This window comes from Amborella trichopoda, chromosome 6, assembly GCF_054954075.1.
Source record: "Amborella trichopoda isolate Santa Cruz 75 chromosome 6, AtrichopodaSantaCruz75HAP2 v2.0, whole genome shotgun sequence".
In the NCBI taxonomy this organism is placed as follows: domain Eukaryota; kingdom Viridiplantae; phylum Streptophyta; class Magnoliopsida; order Amborellales; family Amborellaceae; genus Amborella; species Amborella trichopoda.
The window spans coordinates 3041924-3062382 of NC_142341.1; the positions used below are offsets into that span (position 1 = coordinate 3041924).

Consider the following 20459-nt stretch of genomic DNA (forward strand, 5'->3'; position numbering starts at 1 on the left):
TTAATAAAAAACCTCTTTTAATTTGAATTTTTATATTTTGAAGAGTTGTTAACTCTAGACAAATATATATATATATATATATATATATATATATATATATATATATATATATATATAAAAGAGTAAGATTGCATCCTTTAATCAATTCACATGTGATTTCCAAACCTGATGAGAAGCCACGTATAGCTTTGGCTTGACTGGCTTGGGGCCTAATAAATAGAGCCAATCAAGCCCACATGGTTATCCATTTTTAGATTTATATGTTGAAAGAGAGAGAGAGAGAGAGAGAGATAGAGATATCTCTCCGCATCAAGCCATAGCCAATGAAGCCCACATATTTGAGTAGGGTATATCCAGTGCTGAATTCTATTGCTGCTCTCGTGCACGAGATGAGCTGCAATAGAATGTGCATGAAATTTCATAAGATTAATGTGAAATTTTTTATCAGCCATAGCAATAGAGCGCTGAAAAAAAGAGTACTAGAAATGTGAACTACGGGGAGAAACGATCAAGTTTAGGTTAGAGAAGCAAGAAAACCAAATCTGGTCAGAGAGAGAGAGACAAATTTTGAGAAAAAGGGAGACGAGAGATGAGGAGGTTAGATGCAAAGACGTTAAAGAGGCGTATATCTCCAGTGCTAAATTCAAGCTCATCTCCCAAAGATTAACAAATTTGAGTACCAATTTTCTCAAAAAATCAATCAAAGAGAAACTCGAAGTACAAGAAGAAATCTGCATGAATTCACCCCATTGCCCTAAAATAATGTATGACTTTTTACGATCAATATATCATAAACAATTCATTTTAAAAAGCAACAAAGTAAAAATAAAAAGTTTCCCATACTCATTATAGAAGATAATCAGGTGTAGGATGACAGTCAACTATCTTCACAAAATGCTCAGCTGCACATTTCCTTTGTCCCCTCCCCCACCCAATGATCTCTCTCTCCTCTACCTTCTTGCAGCTCTATGATGAACAGGGCTCGTGCTGATTGTTATGTACTAATACATTTTGAGTCCAAATGACCGGGCAAACTTCCCCATAAACCAGCAAAAACCCTACTAATATCGGTAGAACTCATGCTTCAAAAGACCCACGTTTTCTCGCATAGGTTCCTGCTTTCTCAAAAGACATGGAAGAAGAATATGCATTGTAATTCTCCCGTCTCAATCACAATGTGATTGTTACCCACAAATTAACATTTACCATAGATTATATGCCGCTTCCTCATTCCCTTTTGGGTCCAACTCCTTGTTACAGTTTAGAAAGCAAGGACCTTTCTGCATCTCTTAAATACCCCGAATTGTTTTGAAGCTTGAATGTTCAAGTTCGCATTCTAGATCGGTAAAATTCAAAGATGAACCATCATCATAAGATTCATACAAAGAAAGAGGACCTTTGGAACTTTGTAAGAGCAACACCTAAGAAAAACCATAAAACCAGTGAGAAAAGGAGCACCCAATCTACCATAAGAGGGGCCCTTTTCCTGGCCAATTGATCTCCAAAATCCAATAAGATTTTCTCCCAATTTTCCAGGGCGTCTTGATTTGGGTCTTTGAATTCCATCTTTGCAAATGGTTTATCATGCTATGGAATCATCAGAGCAAGGAGAAGAGAAGATTGACATTATGCACAAAAAGGTGATAAAAATGAGAGTATACATGGTTATTTCGATGGGATTTGGGGGGTGACAAATAAAGGGGAGAGAGAGATCAGGGGACAACCTTGGATAGAGAGAGACAGAGAGGTGGGACAAAGTAGATAGTGAGATAGAAGACACACAGAGAAGAAATCAGCTACCAGCCAATTACCTACAAAGTCTGACATTTTATATGGCTTCTTTTTGGCATATGATTTAATTGGAAGGCCAAGAGTCCCCAAACACATATCATTTATCATTAATTGAGGATATAGAAAGTTCTCCTTTTTTAAATGCATTTTTCTTAACTACAATTTCCTATGCAATAGCTTACACACCATTCAACATTTTTAGTTTTGGGATTAAGGGCATATAAGCCCTCAAGATCCAAAAGTAGGGTCCATTCATGGAGGCCTACCAGATGCCTCAGTGGTAGTGAGTAGAGCAGTCAATATGAACAGAGTTTGTGAGGGTCTGAGACCACTTTTAAAACATACACAGTAGCTATTATTTATGGATGACTCTTGAACCCTTTTAAAGCAACCAGGGCCGCAATGCAACAAAACGGAAAGCAACATAACTGAAGAAGTTGGAGGCACATCTTCCACAGGTGCTATTAAAAACAATCAGCTTGGTACTCGTCAATTACACAAAGTTGAATTTCAGGTCAGCTCTGGTGAATCTTTGGATGGTGGGTAAATTTGTCGTGACAAGACAATGTATTTTGGGCCCAAACATGACTTGGGTCATTTATCCATGAGTTTTCTTAAGCTAAAGCCTTGTTTGGGTTTGGTGTTCAAGGTAATGGGTTAGCCACAGCATGTCATTGTGCACCGTGCAATAAGGATGGAAGGGTATCAGAACCCGTCATTGTGCTCCATACAGTAAGGATGGAAAGGGATCAGAACCCTGCCCAGATAGAGTGTGAATTGCTGCTTGGCGATGGTTTGCACAATGCCTCTAAACTCAGCAAACAAGGGGCCCAAATGGTGGATCAGTGACTAACAATACAGTGTCATGGATTTGGTGAAAAAAATAAATAAATAAATAAATAAAAAAATAAATATATATATATATATATATATATATTTATTTATTTATTTGTTTATTTATTTATTTATTTTGCTTCTGATCCCTTCAGGGATGCACTATAAATGATCATCAAAAATCACCACAACTGCATACCCCACCTCTAAAATGGTGAAACCGGTTAGCATCTCTCACCACTACTTCTGCCCCCACAACATGGAGATCAACTTGATAGCGGTATGGCAGTCTCCACTATAAATGATCACCAAAAATCACCACAACTGCATATCCCACTTCTAAAATGGTGAAACCGGTTAGCATCTCTCACCACTACATCTGCCTCCACAACAATGGAGATCAACTTGATAGCGGTATGGCAGTCTCCACAAACTCTCAGGTTCTTTGTAATCTGAATAGGCTTCCCTGGTCCCAAATTCAAAACCCCAAATGCAATAGCCAACTTCTCACTATGGTAAAGAAGTATTCTTTCTCTCTCCTCTTCTTCCACATCATGCAAAACAAAACTCGTATCAGGTCGATACCCCAACTCCTTAATCTCTCTCAACAACTCCTCAAGTTTCTCATAGATCATCACTGATTGTTGGTGTGATCTATCTCCACCCACAAAAGCATGAATAGAGCCACCAATCTCAATCCAGCTACAACCAGGGCTCTTTCGAAACCCCTGATCTCTTTGCGTAATCCTTACAAAGGCAGCATCTTCCCATCTCTTTTCAGCACTATAAATATTTGACAGAAGCACGAAATTTCCACTCCCTTCAGGTCCTAGTTCACGAATGATCTTAGAGACTTTTTCTCCAAGCTCAAGATTACTATGAATTCTACAAGCACCAAGCAAGGCACCCCATACCCGAACATCTGGTTCAACTGGCATACTTCTAATGAAGTTATGGGCCTCTTGTAAGTGACCCACTCGTCCAAGAAGATCAACGAAACATATATAGTGTTCCATTCTTGGTGTAATCCCAAAATCTAAACCCATCATTTTAAATAACTGTTCCCCTTCGGAGACTAGACCAGAGTGGCTACATGCTGATAATAGGCACACAAAGGTGATATCATCAGGTTTCACTCCAGAAGCTTGCATCTCCATGAAGAGAGAGAGAGCTTCTTTCCCATGTCCATGGACGCCATAGCCAGCGATGATTGAATTCCATGAAACCACATCCCGCTTTGGCATCCGATCAAAAACAGCTCGACCAGAGCTTATGCTTCCACACTTTGCATACATGTCTACAAGAGCATTTCCAACTGAAATTTCATTTGAGAACTCATGTATAATCACATAGCTATGGCTGCATTGACCGTGTTTTAAAGCAGCCAAATGAGCACAAGCCGGGATAACACCCACCATGGTTGCAAGCTCAGGCTCATAGCCTTGCATTTGCATCTCACGAAAGATGTGCAAGGCTTCTTTGGCATGCCCATTCTGTGCACAACCCGATATTATCGCACTGTATGAAACAGAATCTCTCACTAGCATTTCATAAAAGAATTCAATGGCTTGGTCCATGTATCCACACTTGGCATACATGGAGAGAATAGAATTGCTCACAGTTAAATCCAAAACAAACCCAGCTTTGATTGAGAAACTATGGATCTCTTTCCCTCTCTTCACATCCAAAAGCCTAGCAGAAGCTCGAAGAACGCTAGCTAAAGTAGCCGTTGTGGGTCTCTGATCATAGTAATGAAGCATTCGATCGAAGAGGTTCAATGCCTCTTTTGGATGATCACAATGAGCATACCCTGATATCATGGCACTCCATGTGACCTCATTCCTATCATGCATTGTCATAAAAATTTTGGAAGCATAATTTAAGTTCTCACATTTTGAATACATGTCCAAGAGTGCGGTTCCCACCATTACATCATTAACAAAGCATCTTCGAATACAATAAGCATGTGCAGCTTTTCCATGTCTCAGAGCTAATACTTGGCCAAATGCAGGCAAAACTGAAGCCAGAGTTGAAGGGTTTGGCTTCTCATTGGCCCTCTGTAGCTCATGAAGCAACACGATGGCATCGGTTGAGAAGCCATGGAATGCTAAGCCTGAAATCATGGCATTCCAAGCCACTATGTCTCTTTTAATCATTTTATCAAACACTGCTCTAGCTTCTCCCAAGTTCCCACATTTAGAATACATGTCAATTAGAGCAGTGGCCACGAAAACATCTCCCTCTAGCCCACAGTTCACTGCGTCTCCATGAATGTTCTGTCCATCCTCTAAAGATAGAAGACCAGAACAAGCTTTGAGAGCAAAAGGGAATGTAAATTTATTGGGTTTTACTCCCAGTTCTAGCATCTTATAATACAGAGTAAGAGCTTCATCCATGGGAGTGTTCCAAGCATATGATCTGATCACAAAATTGAACAAGAAAACAGTAGGTTTTGTGATTGTATTGAAAACAGAGCGCCCCAATTCGAACTCTCCCACGGTGATGTAAAAAATTGTGAGCTTTTCGAGTATTAAGGCATTTTTACAGAGATTTTTGCAGGAATTGATATAGCCATGTATTTGTAGGCCTTGGTTCAATGCTTTAAGGCCTATGCAAGAATCTAACAATTGAACACATGCACGGGTTTCTACCTTTCTCTCGGTTTTCAGTGACTTTATAGCTTCATCGAGCTTCTGATAATTTGAAAATGGATTAACAGCGCCATGGATACTGAATCTTGACAGCTGAGAGCTCGACAAAATGGGTTTTCTTTTAGGATGATGCAGAAAAGACGCCATGGTTTGCTTCATGAATTTCGGATAGGACGTAACCAGATGAGCTCCGAAACTGGACTAGTTGGGAGTAATGCTCCCCGTTTTGGAGGAGAGGGATAGCCATGGCCAAAACCCAACATTTCTTTTCTCTCTCTTCCCTTTCTCTCTCTTCCAGAGGCTCCCGGAGTAAGAGGCGGCAAGTGACCCATGCCTTCCAACTCTCTCTCCACTCTTTCCAAGGTCTCTCTCTCTCTCTCTCTAGTTTTTACAGCTCTCTCTCTCTCTACAGTTTCAACAGTCTCTCTCTCTCTAATATGTCCGGTGTTCCTCTCCTCTCTCTCTCTCTTGTCTTGCCGAGGCTTTCTGCCAATGGTCTACCATACACCAGCGGTGTTCAGTAAATAATACAGAACGAGATTATCAACGTCCGATCCTGTTGAGAGATGGTTCAGAATGACCTTAGGTCTTCATATATATACTACCGGTGTACACAAGTGGGCATATGTTAAGATACAATACGACACTCTGGCATCCATTCACTGTTCCCTGGGATGAACGTCGCAGATGAAACCGTTGTAGGGGATCATGTCAATGACATCTACACTAAATTACAAAGATATTATCTCAATCAAATTATCATCATCATTATCGAGAGTTTTTTTTTTACTATTTGAACGGCTATCAAAAAGTACTTAAAACTACTTATTTAAAATTTGACAGATAAAAAATAATTGTGATATCCTTATACAAAAAATATATGATCATTATAAAAAACTCCTTAAATATGTGAATATTACATTTATATGCATTTTTCATTTTTTAAAATTTTTTTTTTTCCAAACTGCAACTAACTTTAGAACTTGCAAAATCGAAGTTATTGAACCTTTAAGTAAAAGAGAAAAAGAAACACTTCACTTGGAGGCCAAGGATTCCTAAGATAACTTCTAATTTAACAAATCCGATTGTGCTTGTTGGATTCCAAAGAGTTAAAAGGATTTAGAAAATCTGAAATTCAATAAATTTTGAATTCTCAAAATCTGAAGTTCTCTTGAGAAAACCTAGGCCCTCCGGCCTTATAAACACTTTCCAAGTGTTTTATTAGGGGTATTAGACGCAGGACTTTCAAAATCCCAAGTTGAGGCAATATCATCATTTTAAAAATTGCGAAAAAGGTATTTGGGTATTGAATGTTGTAACATGAAAATTTAGGGATTTCTTAAAAAACGTAACTTGAGGAGGATGTGCTCATAAATTTCCCTAATATCTACCGTTAATCTTTAGGAACAAAGGATGAATATTTCATGGAAAAAGTTTGTAAGGTTGGAACTTTAAAATGTAGAATTAAAGATGCACCTCCAAAATCCATCGGAAAACGTTGTTTTAATGTTGAAAAACCCTCTAGTTGATCATTTCGACATCGATATGTATGAATATAAAAAATAAAAAATATTTGGAGCCTTAGAAATAGTACATATTGCAACATGTTATCTAGACCGTCTATTTTCAATATTTTCATATGTTTATAGATCTACTTGATTTTAACCATTTTTGAAGTTTAAAAGTTTATAATTAGATATGAAAATATATTTTCATATAATCCTATGAATTTTTACACCAAAATTACTTGTTATGATAAACTTGAAGATGCACCTTAATTGGATTGTTTAAAGTTACAACCTTATAGAAACCATACCCATATTTGATAATAGATTAATTGTCAAAAAAAATAAAAATGATAATAGATGTGTGGGTTTATAGTTGTATGTTATTATACAATTATAGCTATTTATTTCATATGGCATGGCTATAGTGGTAGGCTAGTGTCTCTAAACCTAGCGATCCGGATCGATAATAGCCAATCTGGACCCAAAATCGACGGCGACCAAATTCCTTTTGAAAAATTATCATTCCTAACTTGGTCCCTCCCCGAATACCTTGCTTTCATTTTTTTTTCCCTTTTTATAAATTATTTAATATTTTATTTGTTCCCCATAAACCGCTACTTTAATTTTTTCTATTTCTTATTTTTTAATATTTTCTTGATCGCTGATTTTGACTGATATGAATGAACGATACATTGATCCAACACGAATCTATAGGATGGTGAACGATCCATCCCACCAATCCAAAATTCAAAATACTGGTTGAGACAAATATAGTCATTGGCATGGGTGAAATGGATTTTTAAGTTATACAATCCATGGAGGAGCAGAGTCACCCATGTCACTCAAAACCAGACCTTAGAGAGCACTGGAGGTCCATGTCTCACCAGAATCGACTCAACTAGCCAATTGCCGGATATTTGTCAGACTTGACCAAATTTTGGCCTGGCCGAGTAAACTCGGAAATGCGGAGTTTTACTATATTTGTTTGTTTTTATTGGAAGCTCTAAGTATCATATATAACTACCAAAGTCCCAAATTTGAGCTTGGATGCTTTCCATCCATCTTATCAAATTTATAAACTAGTTTTGCGAAACATCGACAGAGTTTTACATTTTTGAAAGCTCTCTTTTTCTTTTTGAACTTTTACCATTTTCGAAATAATTTATTCTTTTCTCTCTTTTTTAAATGACAAGAAATTTCATTAGAATAATAAAGAGAACCTTACATAGTGATTTCGGTAGAATTTATTCGAAAATGCTTTTGTGAGCCTTTGATCTTGGTGATATAAAGCCTAGCGCATAAAATACTTTGGAGTTCCGGATTCGTATACTCTTGAGGATCGGTCTCCAACCAGTAGTTGCAAAATCTCTCTTCATGGAGATGAAAGCTTAAAGGGTGACTCGTATCACGTTTGTGTGCCTATCATCACAAAGCTATCAAATATGTTTGTGTGCCTATCATCACAAAGCTATCAACTAACTACTCAAGCTATTAAATTTCATTTCGGATGGTTATAAATAATTGTGACATCTTTGTATGAAAAGTAAATGGTCTCATTGTATATAATATATATATATATATATATATATATATATATATATATATATATATATATAAAGATACTACAAAACACTTATAGGCGAAAATAAACAGTGATTTCGCCTACTTTCATCGCCATCCAAACTTTATCGCACAGTCACAGTTGTCAAGTAGTGTTTTAATTTTCATTTTTTTTACTAATTGTAATGATATGAAATTTGAATCGTGTGTACATTTTAGTGAAGCGTACCTAATAAAATATGAAAAAAAATAATTCGTAAAATATAAATTGACCAAAATACCCCTAAAAATTTATGGAGGTATTTTGATTAATTTATATTTTATGAATTACTTTTTCATATTTTTATTAGGTGCGTCTCACTAAGATGTACATATGTTCTAAATTTCAAGTAATTTGGATTTGTAGAAAAAAAATAAAAATTGAAACATTATCGGACAACTATGATCGTGCAATGAAGTTTGAATAGTGATGAGAGAAGGCGAAATCATTATTCATTTTTGCCTATAGGCATTAGGAAGAGTTTTCCACACATATATATATATATATATATATATATATATATATATATATATATATATATATATATATATATATATATATATATATATATATATAGAGAGAGAGAGAGAGAGATGATTAATGGATGGATTTGGTACTTAATAAAACAAAAAGATGAAATTAATTGTTCAAAGGTTTTAAATTTGAGGGGTACAAAGAATTTTGGTGAACCCAAAAGCCTAATAGGGACGAACCCGAAAGTCTGATAGGGATGGAAATTACAAAAAAAGGTGTGTAGGTCATTGTCCATTTAAAATATTGCTTCTAACGTTATTTGTAAACTAGGACCTAAAGCGACCTAGAAACTTTGTGCTTCTGTGAAATATTTATAGTGGTCAAAAGAGATGGGTAGATGCTGCCTTTGTGTAGACACCCCTTTCCCCGGTGAGGGTATCCAAGAAACTGGAAACTCTAGTAATGGTAGGGTCCTTGACCTATCATCTTTTTGAACTTGGAACCCATACTATAAATCCATCTAATACTTCAATTTAGTTATTTTAGCCTTGTAAACACCTCAACAATTGTTCAACTTGGATCAAACTTGATTCAATATTGTAGAGGAGGCTGTAATCTTTCAATAGTCCAAAAATGGCTTAAAACTGATATAGGATTTGGTAATTGACCTGAACAATATGGTCTACATAAATTCCATTTTGGCCCTAAACGAGCAAGTTTGGTACACATGTCTGCTTGTTTGGGACACTCATAGAGCCCGTTTCGCCTAGATTTTCCCAAATGCTCCTAAAACAGCCTTACTTATTGCACAACCCCCACATTTTGGGTGCTACCACTGAATTCCACCAAAATCATCTTTCTACTCCAATGCACTGGAAACCCTAATTTGAAACCTATACCCTTTAGGTCCCTTTGCAATCAAGGTAGGCTCAATCTACCTATTCAACACTCAAACAAACCCTAAATGCCCTAAAACTAGATTGTCAACCACCATGACTAAACAATAATTCATCCGGGTCCACCCCGTCTCCAAGGTTTTTCAATCTCTGATCAAACTTAATCAAAGTCAAGCATCTCTAGCTCAGCTCTCTTATAGCACATGATAACGGTCCCTCGCACTGAAAACTCAGACTTCCAGCTTGTGGTGTTGGTTTCACTCTTAAGTAGGCCCACACCACCCTGTCTCTATTTTTCATTTTTTCTTTATTTTTATTCAATTTCATTTTTCTTATGTCATTCATGTTGACTTATTTTTATTTAATCAAATTGATGGGGATAGAATTGATGGGGTGGTCCCCAATTTTTTCAAGGCTGTAAAGCCAATTGTTGGATACCTAACTAAAAAAAAATACTTATTGGGGCGGTCTACTTTTTTTTTTTCAAGGCTGCAAAGGCAGTAGTTGGATCCCTAAGTACAAAAAATACTTACTCTAGTACTATGGTCCATATCTTATGATGATAATATGAGTTCTCACCGTCCAACCCCCTTGGGTAGTTAGACGGTGATGAAGAAGGGGTGTGCACAAGTAAATCAACTACATGTTTGCTCGTATCCACTTGCTCTCAACCACCATCCAACCTTAGTTGTGACGACCCTTAGGATCATGCTTATTCCATGATCCTATGGATGGTACTATCCAAAAGAAAAGATAGAGCACATCCGCGAGGGTGGCCCTAGTGGCGGAGGCAGCCATATCATCAGCCCAGATGGATGAACTCAAGGAAGGGGGAGATCTTGAGGGTGACGCCTGCAGAGACCTACTTGACTCGTCGTTGGGTCGAAGAGGAAGGAGCAAAATTCCTTCGAAAAGCGGCCGAGGGGGCTCCAAAGAAATTTTATATGGGTAGGATTTGATGATTGGGTGGCAAGGGGCTGCCACATGACGACCCGATCCTATTGCTAGAGAGAATGTCGGGTAGGAGACCTAGAAGATGGAATTTAGTAGAATTGTGTATGGTATACAATTTAGGGGCACTTTTCACCTGATACTCTTTTATGCATGCATCTTTTATGTGTTATTTTCGTCTTTCTTACTTTTTCCGTATTTCTCATCTTTCTTCGTTTTCCTTTTTTTTGCTTTTTCACATTTCTACATATTTGACTTAATTTACCGGAGCCAATTGTAAAATCTTCCATATATTGACTCCAATTTTGTAACGGGGTGGACAAGTTTCAAAGCCGACAGATACGATACTTCGGCCGGAGTATATTGTCAATATATTCCCTCGGGTAAAATCCTACTTAGAATTAGTTTTAGGACTCTAAATTTTGGGAACACCCTCTTTACCTATATATTAACCTCAATAGAAAAAAGTTTCTAATTCCACCATTATGCACTTGAAAAAAAATAATATCTTGAGATTAAATAAAGATCATCCAAATTTTAGATGGTGAGATCTAAGTGTTAGAAAACTCAAATTTCAATTTTTTTTTCTTTTGAGAATAATTCTAGTGATTCTTAAATGGCATCCAAAATCTCAGATTGAAAAAATCATCCCTAGTGAGTCTTCTAACCAAGGGAGTAGAAATAAAACTATGGTCCCGAGAGAACATAGTATATGCGCTCCTCAAATATTCCACAATGGTACTAAGATAGCATCAGTATTTCAAACATTAAAAAAAAAAAAAAGACAACGGTTGACATTTCACGGTCTAGATGCAGCCAGGTCACCATATCATTTCTCCTCACAAAAAGCAAAACACAAAGCGCACGTGTGTTTATTGACGTCAATATCTACGTCACTATAATTTTCCTTGTGATAGGTCACTTCTTCTCTCTAGCTCACTTTTTCTCTTTATAATTTTCCTTTTGATGCCTTTATACTTAGGGCACGTTTGATTTGCGTGAAAATTTATTTTTTAAAAAAATATTTTCATATGAAATTTTTTTTTCATGTAGTTAGATATGAGAACAGTTTTACACCAATTGATCTCAATACATCTTTTTACACGCAACAAACAGGGTCCCATTCTTGCTGGGTAAGCTTGAACCTTTAGAAAGGTACACGCTGTTAGTGCATCAACATGGTATAATATATAGAAAAAAAGTATAAGATATTTATATTTTTATGGATATATATATGACAAGACTATTTATTGTGGATATAAATAGGTCACAATCATCATTAACTATTAGATATAAAATTAGATAGTTGGATATAAAATTAGATAGTTGGAGATGTGTCATTGACAAAGCATAAAGTTCAAATTAAGCTTTTTCAAATATTGCGACACATTTTAGTTTATTGATTTCACATCTAATAGCTAAAAGTGATTGTAACTTTAGTGTACTAAAAATAAATGGCCTTGTAATATACAATCCTTATATCTATATCCATCCATTGAAGTTTTTGAAAAGCATTTGAATTGGGAATTACAAACATGGATCAGGTTCATTGAGTGGGTGATTTGTGTGCACCCATGATCTTTGATATTATTTTTTATTAATATTTTATTAATTTCTCACTAGTTCAGAGCTGGAGCCCATCTGTGTTTTATTGTGATTCATTGATGTTAACCAGATGGTGTATGGGATGCTTAGATGTGCGCTTGTTGTGCAATTCCTCCTTTTGGTACAATACCCACTTAGGCGTACTTTTTTAATTTAAAATTTTGAGACCCATTTTAGAATCACCAAATGAGTATTTGAAGGAACTAAGTTTGAGTTTTTAAACACTTAGACTTGATTGTGCTCGTTGCCACTGAGAGAGAGAGAGAGAGAGAGAGGAGCGGGCACAGAGAGAATTTGGAAGGAAATGAAAATGAAAGTAACAAAAAAGAGGAACGAGTTGTTCAAGTTTTCAAGATTCACATTTAAAATTGAGTCCAATATCTCCACCGTCTATTTTATTAAACGGTAGATTAGGGTGAAGCTTTTATTGTAAAATTTGTACTTCGGCTCTATGTAAACTTTTCTCATAAAAAAAAAGAACAAACTCATATAGAATTTTTAACCAGTTTTTTATTCTGGTTACTTGGGTCACATCACCAAAAAAAAAAAATTGATCTTTGAAGTTTTCCTTGCGAGGATGGAAGTTTTGCTCGAGGGAACATATACTCCTTTGGGTATGGTATTGCGTCAACACGATGTGGACGCTTCAAAGTTGCACAAACACTTTTGCATGGTTCGGAGTGAACCAACCTCATCCAACGGTCAAAAATAAATTTATTTTTTATATTTTATTTTTTAAACTGATTTTAAGATGAATTTCAGGTTCTTTCTTTTTTATAAATAGAATTGAATAAAAATAATAAAAAATTATTGATAAAAATATTTAGGGGTATTTTGGTGATTTTTAGTGATATTTTATATAGTTATCTTTATGCAAATAAACCAACTCCCTAAAATTGAGATAAATATTTTATTTAAATAAAAATAAAATGTGAAAATAAATTTTGGCCACGGGATACTTTTCCATTCGTTAGAACGAATACATACTCTTTTGACTAGCTTGGAAATTCATTTCTTATTAAATTTCCATAAAATCAATTTTAAGGAAATTAAGAAGGGGTATGGGAATATTCTATATCTATTCAATGAAATAGAATTTGTGCCTCATAATTCACACCCACTTTTGAGGATTCCCTTCTCTGCTTTCTTTGAGATTTTAATGTAGTGCCGGTATCTTAGAATTTTTCAGACTTAGCATTTATGAGTATTCCTAAATTATCACATCATGGGGTATAATGCAAGATCCACTTTAAAGAACACCCCTCTCTCTTTCTCTCTCTCCCCACCTTAGGAGAGAGAAAACACCTCTCTCTCTCAAGAAAAAACGTCACCATTATTTTCACAAGAGAGGCTGAAAGATATTTGCATCACATGAAACAAAAGGCCCACTTTTTTCATTCTCCTTCCAATAAACATCACCCGTCACTATCTTGGATTTTTTGATGATATTTTGAGGGGAGAAAGGAAAATTTCTCATCTTTTTATCTACTATTTGTATTCTCAATTCTTTATTGTCATCGTAGCTTTTTTTCAATTAATTGAGACTTGCCATACAAATCTTGGTCTACTATTTTATTTGTATACCTAATTGTGATGGAGAAATAAGATTCACAAAAGTCGGGTTACAGGATGAGTGATTAGCAGTTAATGTTAGTAATTCTACATCTCAAGTTCAATTTTTGTCACTAAATTATCCAATAAATAGAAATTTGTTATCTTCTTTTTTTTCCGAAATTTAAATCTCCAATTACAATTGAGGAACGTCTCTAGTAAATAGTGTACTACTTATTTGTAGTATGGTATACCTTCCCATTAAATTTCTACCCCGATTGTGTATGTGATCTACGACATATATAGCCTATTGTATGCTCTTAATAAATTTGTACGATAGTGGTGTGATTCGACTCATCGGAATGGCCTCTTCCGAATATTTTTTGAGCTCTAAATTTCATAATTAAGGGTGAAATAAATTTTAAGGCCATCGTAGGGGTTTCGACACTGGACTGCATCTTCTGGTAGGATTTAGAGGGACGCCTTACTTTGATTGTTTAATGCTGACACCTTATATAAACCATACCCTCTTAATGTGGTAAAAAAAAGGTAAAGAAAAAATAAATTTTGAAAAATCAGTTTGTAGCAGGGATATTTTCATAATTTTCTAAAAAAGGTGAGAAAATATAAAAATAAATATTTATGGCCAAAATACTTTCCAATCTTTGCCAAAATCATAAAAAACATAAAAAAAAAAAAAAAGATATTACAAATAGATTTCTTATTTTAAAAAAAAATTAATATCTCTAATTGGACCCCCAACTCAGAACATCTCAAGCTCGGCCATTGCTCAAGCTCTAGTAACTTAATCGAGTCCGAGCTGACTCGACCGATTTGCGATTCTCTCAATGCATAGTCCTATTCAGTGTTTTAAAAAACGCCGAGTCGAGCCGGACTCACCTGGTTCGACTAGGGAATCGGCACAGGCAGTCTCGATTCCGGCATTTTACACTGAATCGCCCGATTCCAGAGAGAACGGGGCGATTGTGTACAGTGAATTGCCGATGCACTGTACCGAATCGGCAAGTCCCGTGAAGAACACGGGCTGCACAGTGTTCTTCACGGGTTTCTTCAAATTTTATCTTTTTTTGATCATTCGTCTTCTTTTTTTTGCCATGTGATCGAATATTCAGGCTTTGTGCAGCTTTTTTCAGCCTTTTCATAAATTAAATGGTGGGAAAATTTTATGTTTTTGGATCATGAAAGTTGCGGGTTTTAGGGTTTCCGCTTTTCCTTTTGTTTCATGCCAAATAGGGCATGAATCTGTGAAAAGTTTGAGGCATATTGATTGTAAATGTGTTCATTAGAAATTTTTGTTACGAATTTGTGATTATCTTTGAGAAAAACAGATTAATTTGGATATTGAAGCAACGGGTTCACGAAACCAAGTAAAAACTCTATGTTTTTTTTTTTTTTTTTGCCATTTGATCAATTTCAGTCCATATTTTTAAAATAATCAGTTAAATTTGTAGGGTTTTAAATCTTTATCGTGCCTTTTATCATTTAGCATATTCAATTTTATTTAATTTACTCATTTATAACATGAGTTTTTAGAAAAACACAGTGATGTCTGTGAAAAAAAAAAATTATGCCTTTTTTTTTTTTGTTTTCCGCCTTTCGATCTATTGTTCACGATATATTACAAATAATATGTTAGATTTCTAGGGTTTTTAATCGTTATAGTCTTGTTTATAATCAGATGTATTCAATTTGATCCAATTTATTCAATTTGAGTTTCATTTTTTGGTTTCAATGACTGTTGTCTATAAAGAACTGCGTTTTTTTTTTTTAACTCAATTTAATCGATTTGATTTGATTTATTGATGATAATGTGTTCATAATTTAAGATTTTGACTCTTTATAATGCTGTTTATCAAAACATATACTCAATTAGATATAATTTATTCATTTGAAAAAAAAAACCTTCTCTCCATCTAACAATGCATTATCCACCTTAGGAGAGGGGCTTTAGCAAAAGCAACACTCTCTCTAAAACTAGCCATCATTTTGGCAACAGAGGGGGCGAATGAATGCAAGGGCGGCACCCTTTTTCCATTCTGCATTCAATAACAATCACCTGCCACTGTCTCCAATTCTCTTATGATACTTTTCATTGCAAGAAAAGGGGAAGATTAATTTCCAGGGAAGTTGTCCCCTCCGGCCCATGTAATATCTACCCACCAACCAACATATCATCACCTAACTTAGAGACGGATCTTTGTTGAACAAATGAATTTAGGTTTGCATTTGGTGTTGGGTGTCCAAGAAATCAATGTTCCAAAATCTCGGAGAAAGGGGCTCGATCGTGGTTGTAGCACCACCATACCGTACTCGCACCTTCAAAAAAAAACTAACTTCTAAACCATTTGAAAAGACCGGTAGGGGCTGTCTTTTTTATTTAATTATCCAAAAAAAAATATTCCAAAATCTGAATTGGTGGGGTGGATTGTCTATCTTATCTATTCATACTGGATCATAAGATCACCGATCTAGATCTGTTAGAATCAATGATCCAATCAAATACTAAATATAGAAAAGGTTTTTTTGTAGTTTTTTGGATTGGTGGGGTGTGTGTGGGGAGGGTATATTAGAGACCTTAGAAAACATTGAAAAATCGTAATAATAAAAAAAAAAAAAAAAATAGTACGATTTATGGGGTATTAGATAGGTACCAATTTTTCAAGAACCGGTTTGGTGCATATCGATTATTGATCAAAATCAGCAATTCCCAATCTGAAGGGCCAAGTTTTGAAATACTAAAAGAAAACCATGGAGAAGGCAAGACCAAAAGAGAAAGACCAAGTTTTGAAATACTAAAAGAAAACCATGGAGAAGGCAAGACGAAAAGAGAAGGAAGACTAGTTTAAATCCAATGGTCCATATCAAATTTGGAATGAGCTATAGCAGCTCATTATTTGATTTTTATTTTTCTCTAATCCTAATGGATCTCAAATTCTGTGGGTACGTTCTCGTGATCTAAGCGAATGTCCGAATTGGTTTATGATCTACAAGCCACACCACTAACACAATAATTATTTTTTGTATATCTTACAATTATCAAATTCTATTTTAGAGGTATGGTTTGGATAAGGTGTCAACTTTAAACAATCCAATTAAGGCGCACCTCCAAAACTCATCGAAAGATGATATTTTGGTTTCAATGATGGCCTAAAGATCTATTTTATATCTAATTACGAAATTTAAAACTCAAAAAATAGTACAGATCGAGTAGATCTACAAATAGATGAAAATCTAGAGAATTGACAGTTTAGATCATATATTACAAGATGTATCAGTTTTGGGATTTTAAAATCTAGTTTTTTTTTCACGTCCATATATATCGAGGTTGACATGATCAATTAGAGGGATTTTTTACTTAGAAATAAACTTTTTTGATTGATATTCAAGGCATGCCTTTTTTTCTACAGTATAAGGTTGCAACCTTATATAAATTTTTTCTTTTTTATATTTTTCCAATAAGTATTCAAAATTTGTCCTACTCATATACAAAACCTAAATGAGTTCAATAAAATTTAATCATATATTGTCTTTGGAAAAACACCTCACATTACCTATCTGGTTTCAACAATAACTAACTGAATGCCCCAACCGTATGATGTAAACAACGTACGGTTAAGAGGCACTGTTCATCGCGTCAATCCTCTCATTTTTCCTAGTTACTTTCCGACAGAAGATTAATGTTTCTCAACCGTAGTCTGCTATATTGGATGGGCCAGGGGAGCTCTTGATTTCATGTTTGAAACCAAAGATGTGGTGAACTACCCTTTAAAGAAAATTTATTAAAATAAGATAAACTATTTAACATTTTACCACATATTACTTATTCAAAATACCCATCAAAATCCACACGATCATGATTTGGAATAGTTTCAAATGGGTAAGATGTTAAATAATTCGTATCTCACTCAATATTCAAGATATTTTGATATATTCCCCCTTTTTTAATTCAGCAAGTCTGTTAACAAACTGTCTCAGAAGAAAAGCACATCAATCCGCCGGAGCATTAGACTTTCAAGTAATATTCTTGCGAATCTCCAAACATCCGGTGTGAAGTATGGAATGATGTTCCAACTCAAATGAAAAGAAGTACACGCCGCATCCATCAACTATCTACATCATAGGGTTGAAAAACCGAAATGGTATCTCTCATACACTTGGCATGCTTGTTTACTGGAAGCCATGGCTTCCATCATTGTTGCATTACCTGTTTGTGTGTAGGAACTCATCATTAACATCAAGTTCAAAATTTATGAAAAGACATGATAAAGTTTTAAGTTGACTGTCCTACCAAACATAACCCTCCTTCTTTATTTGGGCTAGGGATCAGCATGATTGGCTTGGGGCCTTATATGAAGTACGATATAATATGTTTTGGGGAGGCTTCCATCACTCTTGCACTTCTTAAATCTGTCGGATATGATATGTTTTGGGGAAGTTGTAGCTTCTGTTCTAATTCATGGAAGCCGCAGCCCTCAGAGTGTGGTAGTAGATGGGGCTGCCAAAGCCCCATCTTCGTTAAAACAAACGCACTCTTGGGGAAATTTCTCTAAATTCCCATATTCTCAAGGGTACGTAATTTGTAGGATTGCAGCTTTACCTTGCCCCACTTCAAATATTGCTTAAAATATGTAGTTTTTGGCTCTAAGAAACCTTCAAATCAATCATTCAGATCTCAACAAACATGAACTTGAAAATCAAAAAATAAAAATTTCAAGCCCTAAAAAAAAAAAAAATCAATTATACCGTCCGAAACCATCTATTTCAAGTGTTCACAAATCCCTCAAATCTGCACACCGAATATTCAAATTTCACAATCAGAGGTGAAAATGGATTTGAAAAGCCACCACTACAATTCTCCACACCGGAATTGCACTTTCCAACTAGTTTTGAAATGCGGCTTTACCAAATTTTGAAATGCTCAGGCCCCACGAAAAACCACACCCAATTCACAACGAAACCGAAACTTTGCGGAAATTTCGCTGGTTCACAAGCATTTCCCTTCCCCTGTTCAAAATGAAACCGAAACTTTGCGGAAATTTCGTTGGTTACATTCTCCACTAGGGTTTTCCATTACTGGAAGGGAAAGGAATCTGACATGCACCCACCGCCTTTGACAACTTGACGGAGCTGAGTGAGTGAATGAGGTCCCCAAAGTCTTAGATTCGAATTTTGGCGGGACACCCAAATGTGCCCACATGCCAACCACCTTCTGGGCCCCTCCCACCAACACTTATACTTACTATTTTTTATATGAAAATTCATTTTTTTATAGTGCCACCCCAAACATGGGTGCATTATTAATGAAGTGCTTGTGATTAGTATTTGGTTTTGGGTGGAAATAGCAAAAACGTCTAAAAAAAGGGTTTTACAATGAGAAGGTGGGTGGAGTGAAGGTTTACACTATATTCATGGTTTTGTGTTGGTGACAACCAATCACCACTTTCTGACGTGGACACAACTTGGACCAATCCTGTGATGAGGAAGACCGACGTGGCTCAAGTTAGCCCTCACTTCGTGTCCATCCACCATCTATGACCGACTAATCTGATGAAGTGGACTCCTTTAATGGTGTTTGAAAAATTATTGTTCGATAAAATAAATGTTTTAAATTATGGACCGGTAGTTGTCTGGGGCGTTCGGCTATCCAAGTTGGATTGTTGATTTTAAGATTGGCTTGCAAATTTCATCCTTACGAAATCCCATAAAGATAAAATAAAAAAACCTGAACGAAAAAAAAAAAAAAAAAATACCCCGATACTCGTGTATTTACTACAATGAACAGCCTTGATTTTGTTAATTTAAGGTGATTACCAAAGGACCACCCAAGTATGAAAATAGATTCAGGGCAATTTTGAGTTGGCTCATCAATTTTTGAAAGGCCATACAAAGTGTTTGGCCTTAAAATATTAGTAAGTTTTTTTTTGGTAGAATTTTGTAATTTTCCATTCAAACTTTGGGAATTATACTTTCAATATCTTTTTTTTTTTTTTTTTTGACAAACAGTACTTAAACTTTATTATGTAATAATTCGTAAAGACACATTATTTAAATCGATATAGCAGAAACAACTAAAGAATCCAATATAACTCTTTTTTTAGCCAAATCATCTACAATGTCATTAGCCTCATGATAAATATAGTTAAAACTAACCATCATATGCCAAGAAGTTAGATCCATTATTCTTTATCGAATGTCTCACAAATTCCAAAGAGACCTACTTGTGCTTTCAACATCAGCTTGTCTCATGGTGGTCGTAGACACCTTTATCATAGTCATGACTAATTCCTTCTTAAAGCCTTGTTCGTTGATTACTAAATTTAGGGAATTGTTGGATCTAGTGAGAGAAACTGCTCAATTTAATGGCCAAAGTAGCGAGTATTTCGCCTAAAATTTGAGTTTCTTTTGAATGAGCAAAAAGAAATTGCACTAGTTTGATGGTCATGATTTTGGCAGTTTTTATTTTCTCTCAGAACATCAAAACCATATGAATGATTTTTGGGAGTTTCTATTTTATTATTAGTGATTTTAAAAGTTGCGCATTAAAATTTGATGAAAATTTGGAAAAAATTCAAACTAT

The 20459-nt window shown here is 35.4% G+C and overlaps 1 protein-coding gene across 1 annotated transcript; it reads right to left on the reverse strand.

The window, feature by feature from the left end:
- Nucleotides 1–749: 749 nt before the first annotated feature.
- Nucleotides 750–5799, reverse strand: LOC105420659 (pentatricopeptide (PPR) repeat-containing protein). The gene has a single exon (XM_011625150.3). It carries the CDS (start codon nucleotides 5433–5435, stop codon nucleotides 2931–2933), a length of 2505 nt encoding a protein of 834 aa, XP_011623452.2. The 5' UTR covers nucleotides 5436–5799; the 3' UTR covers nucleotides 750–2930.
- Nucleotides 5800–20459: the final 14660 nt, after the last annotated feature.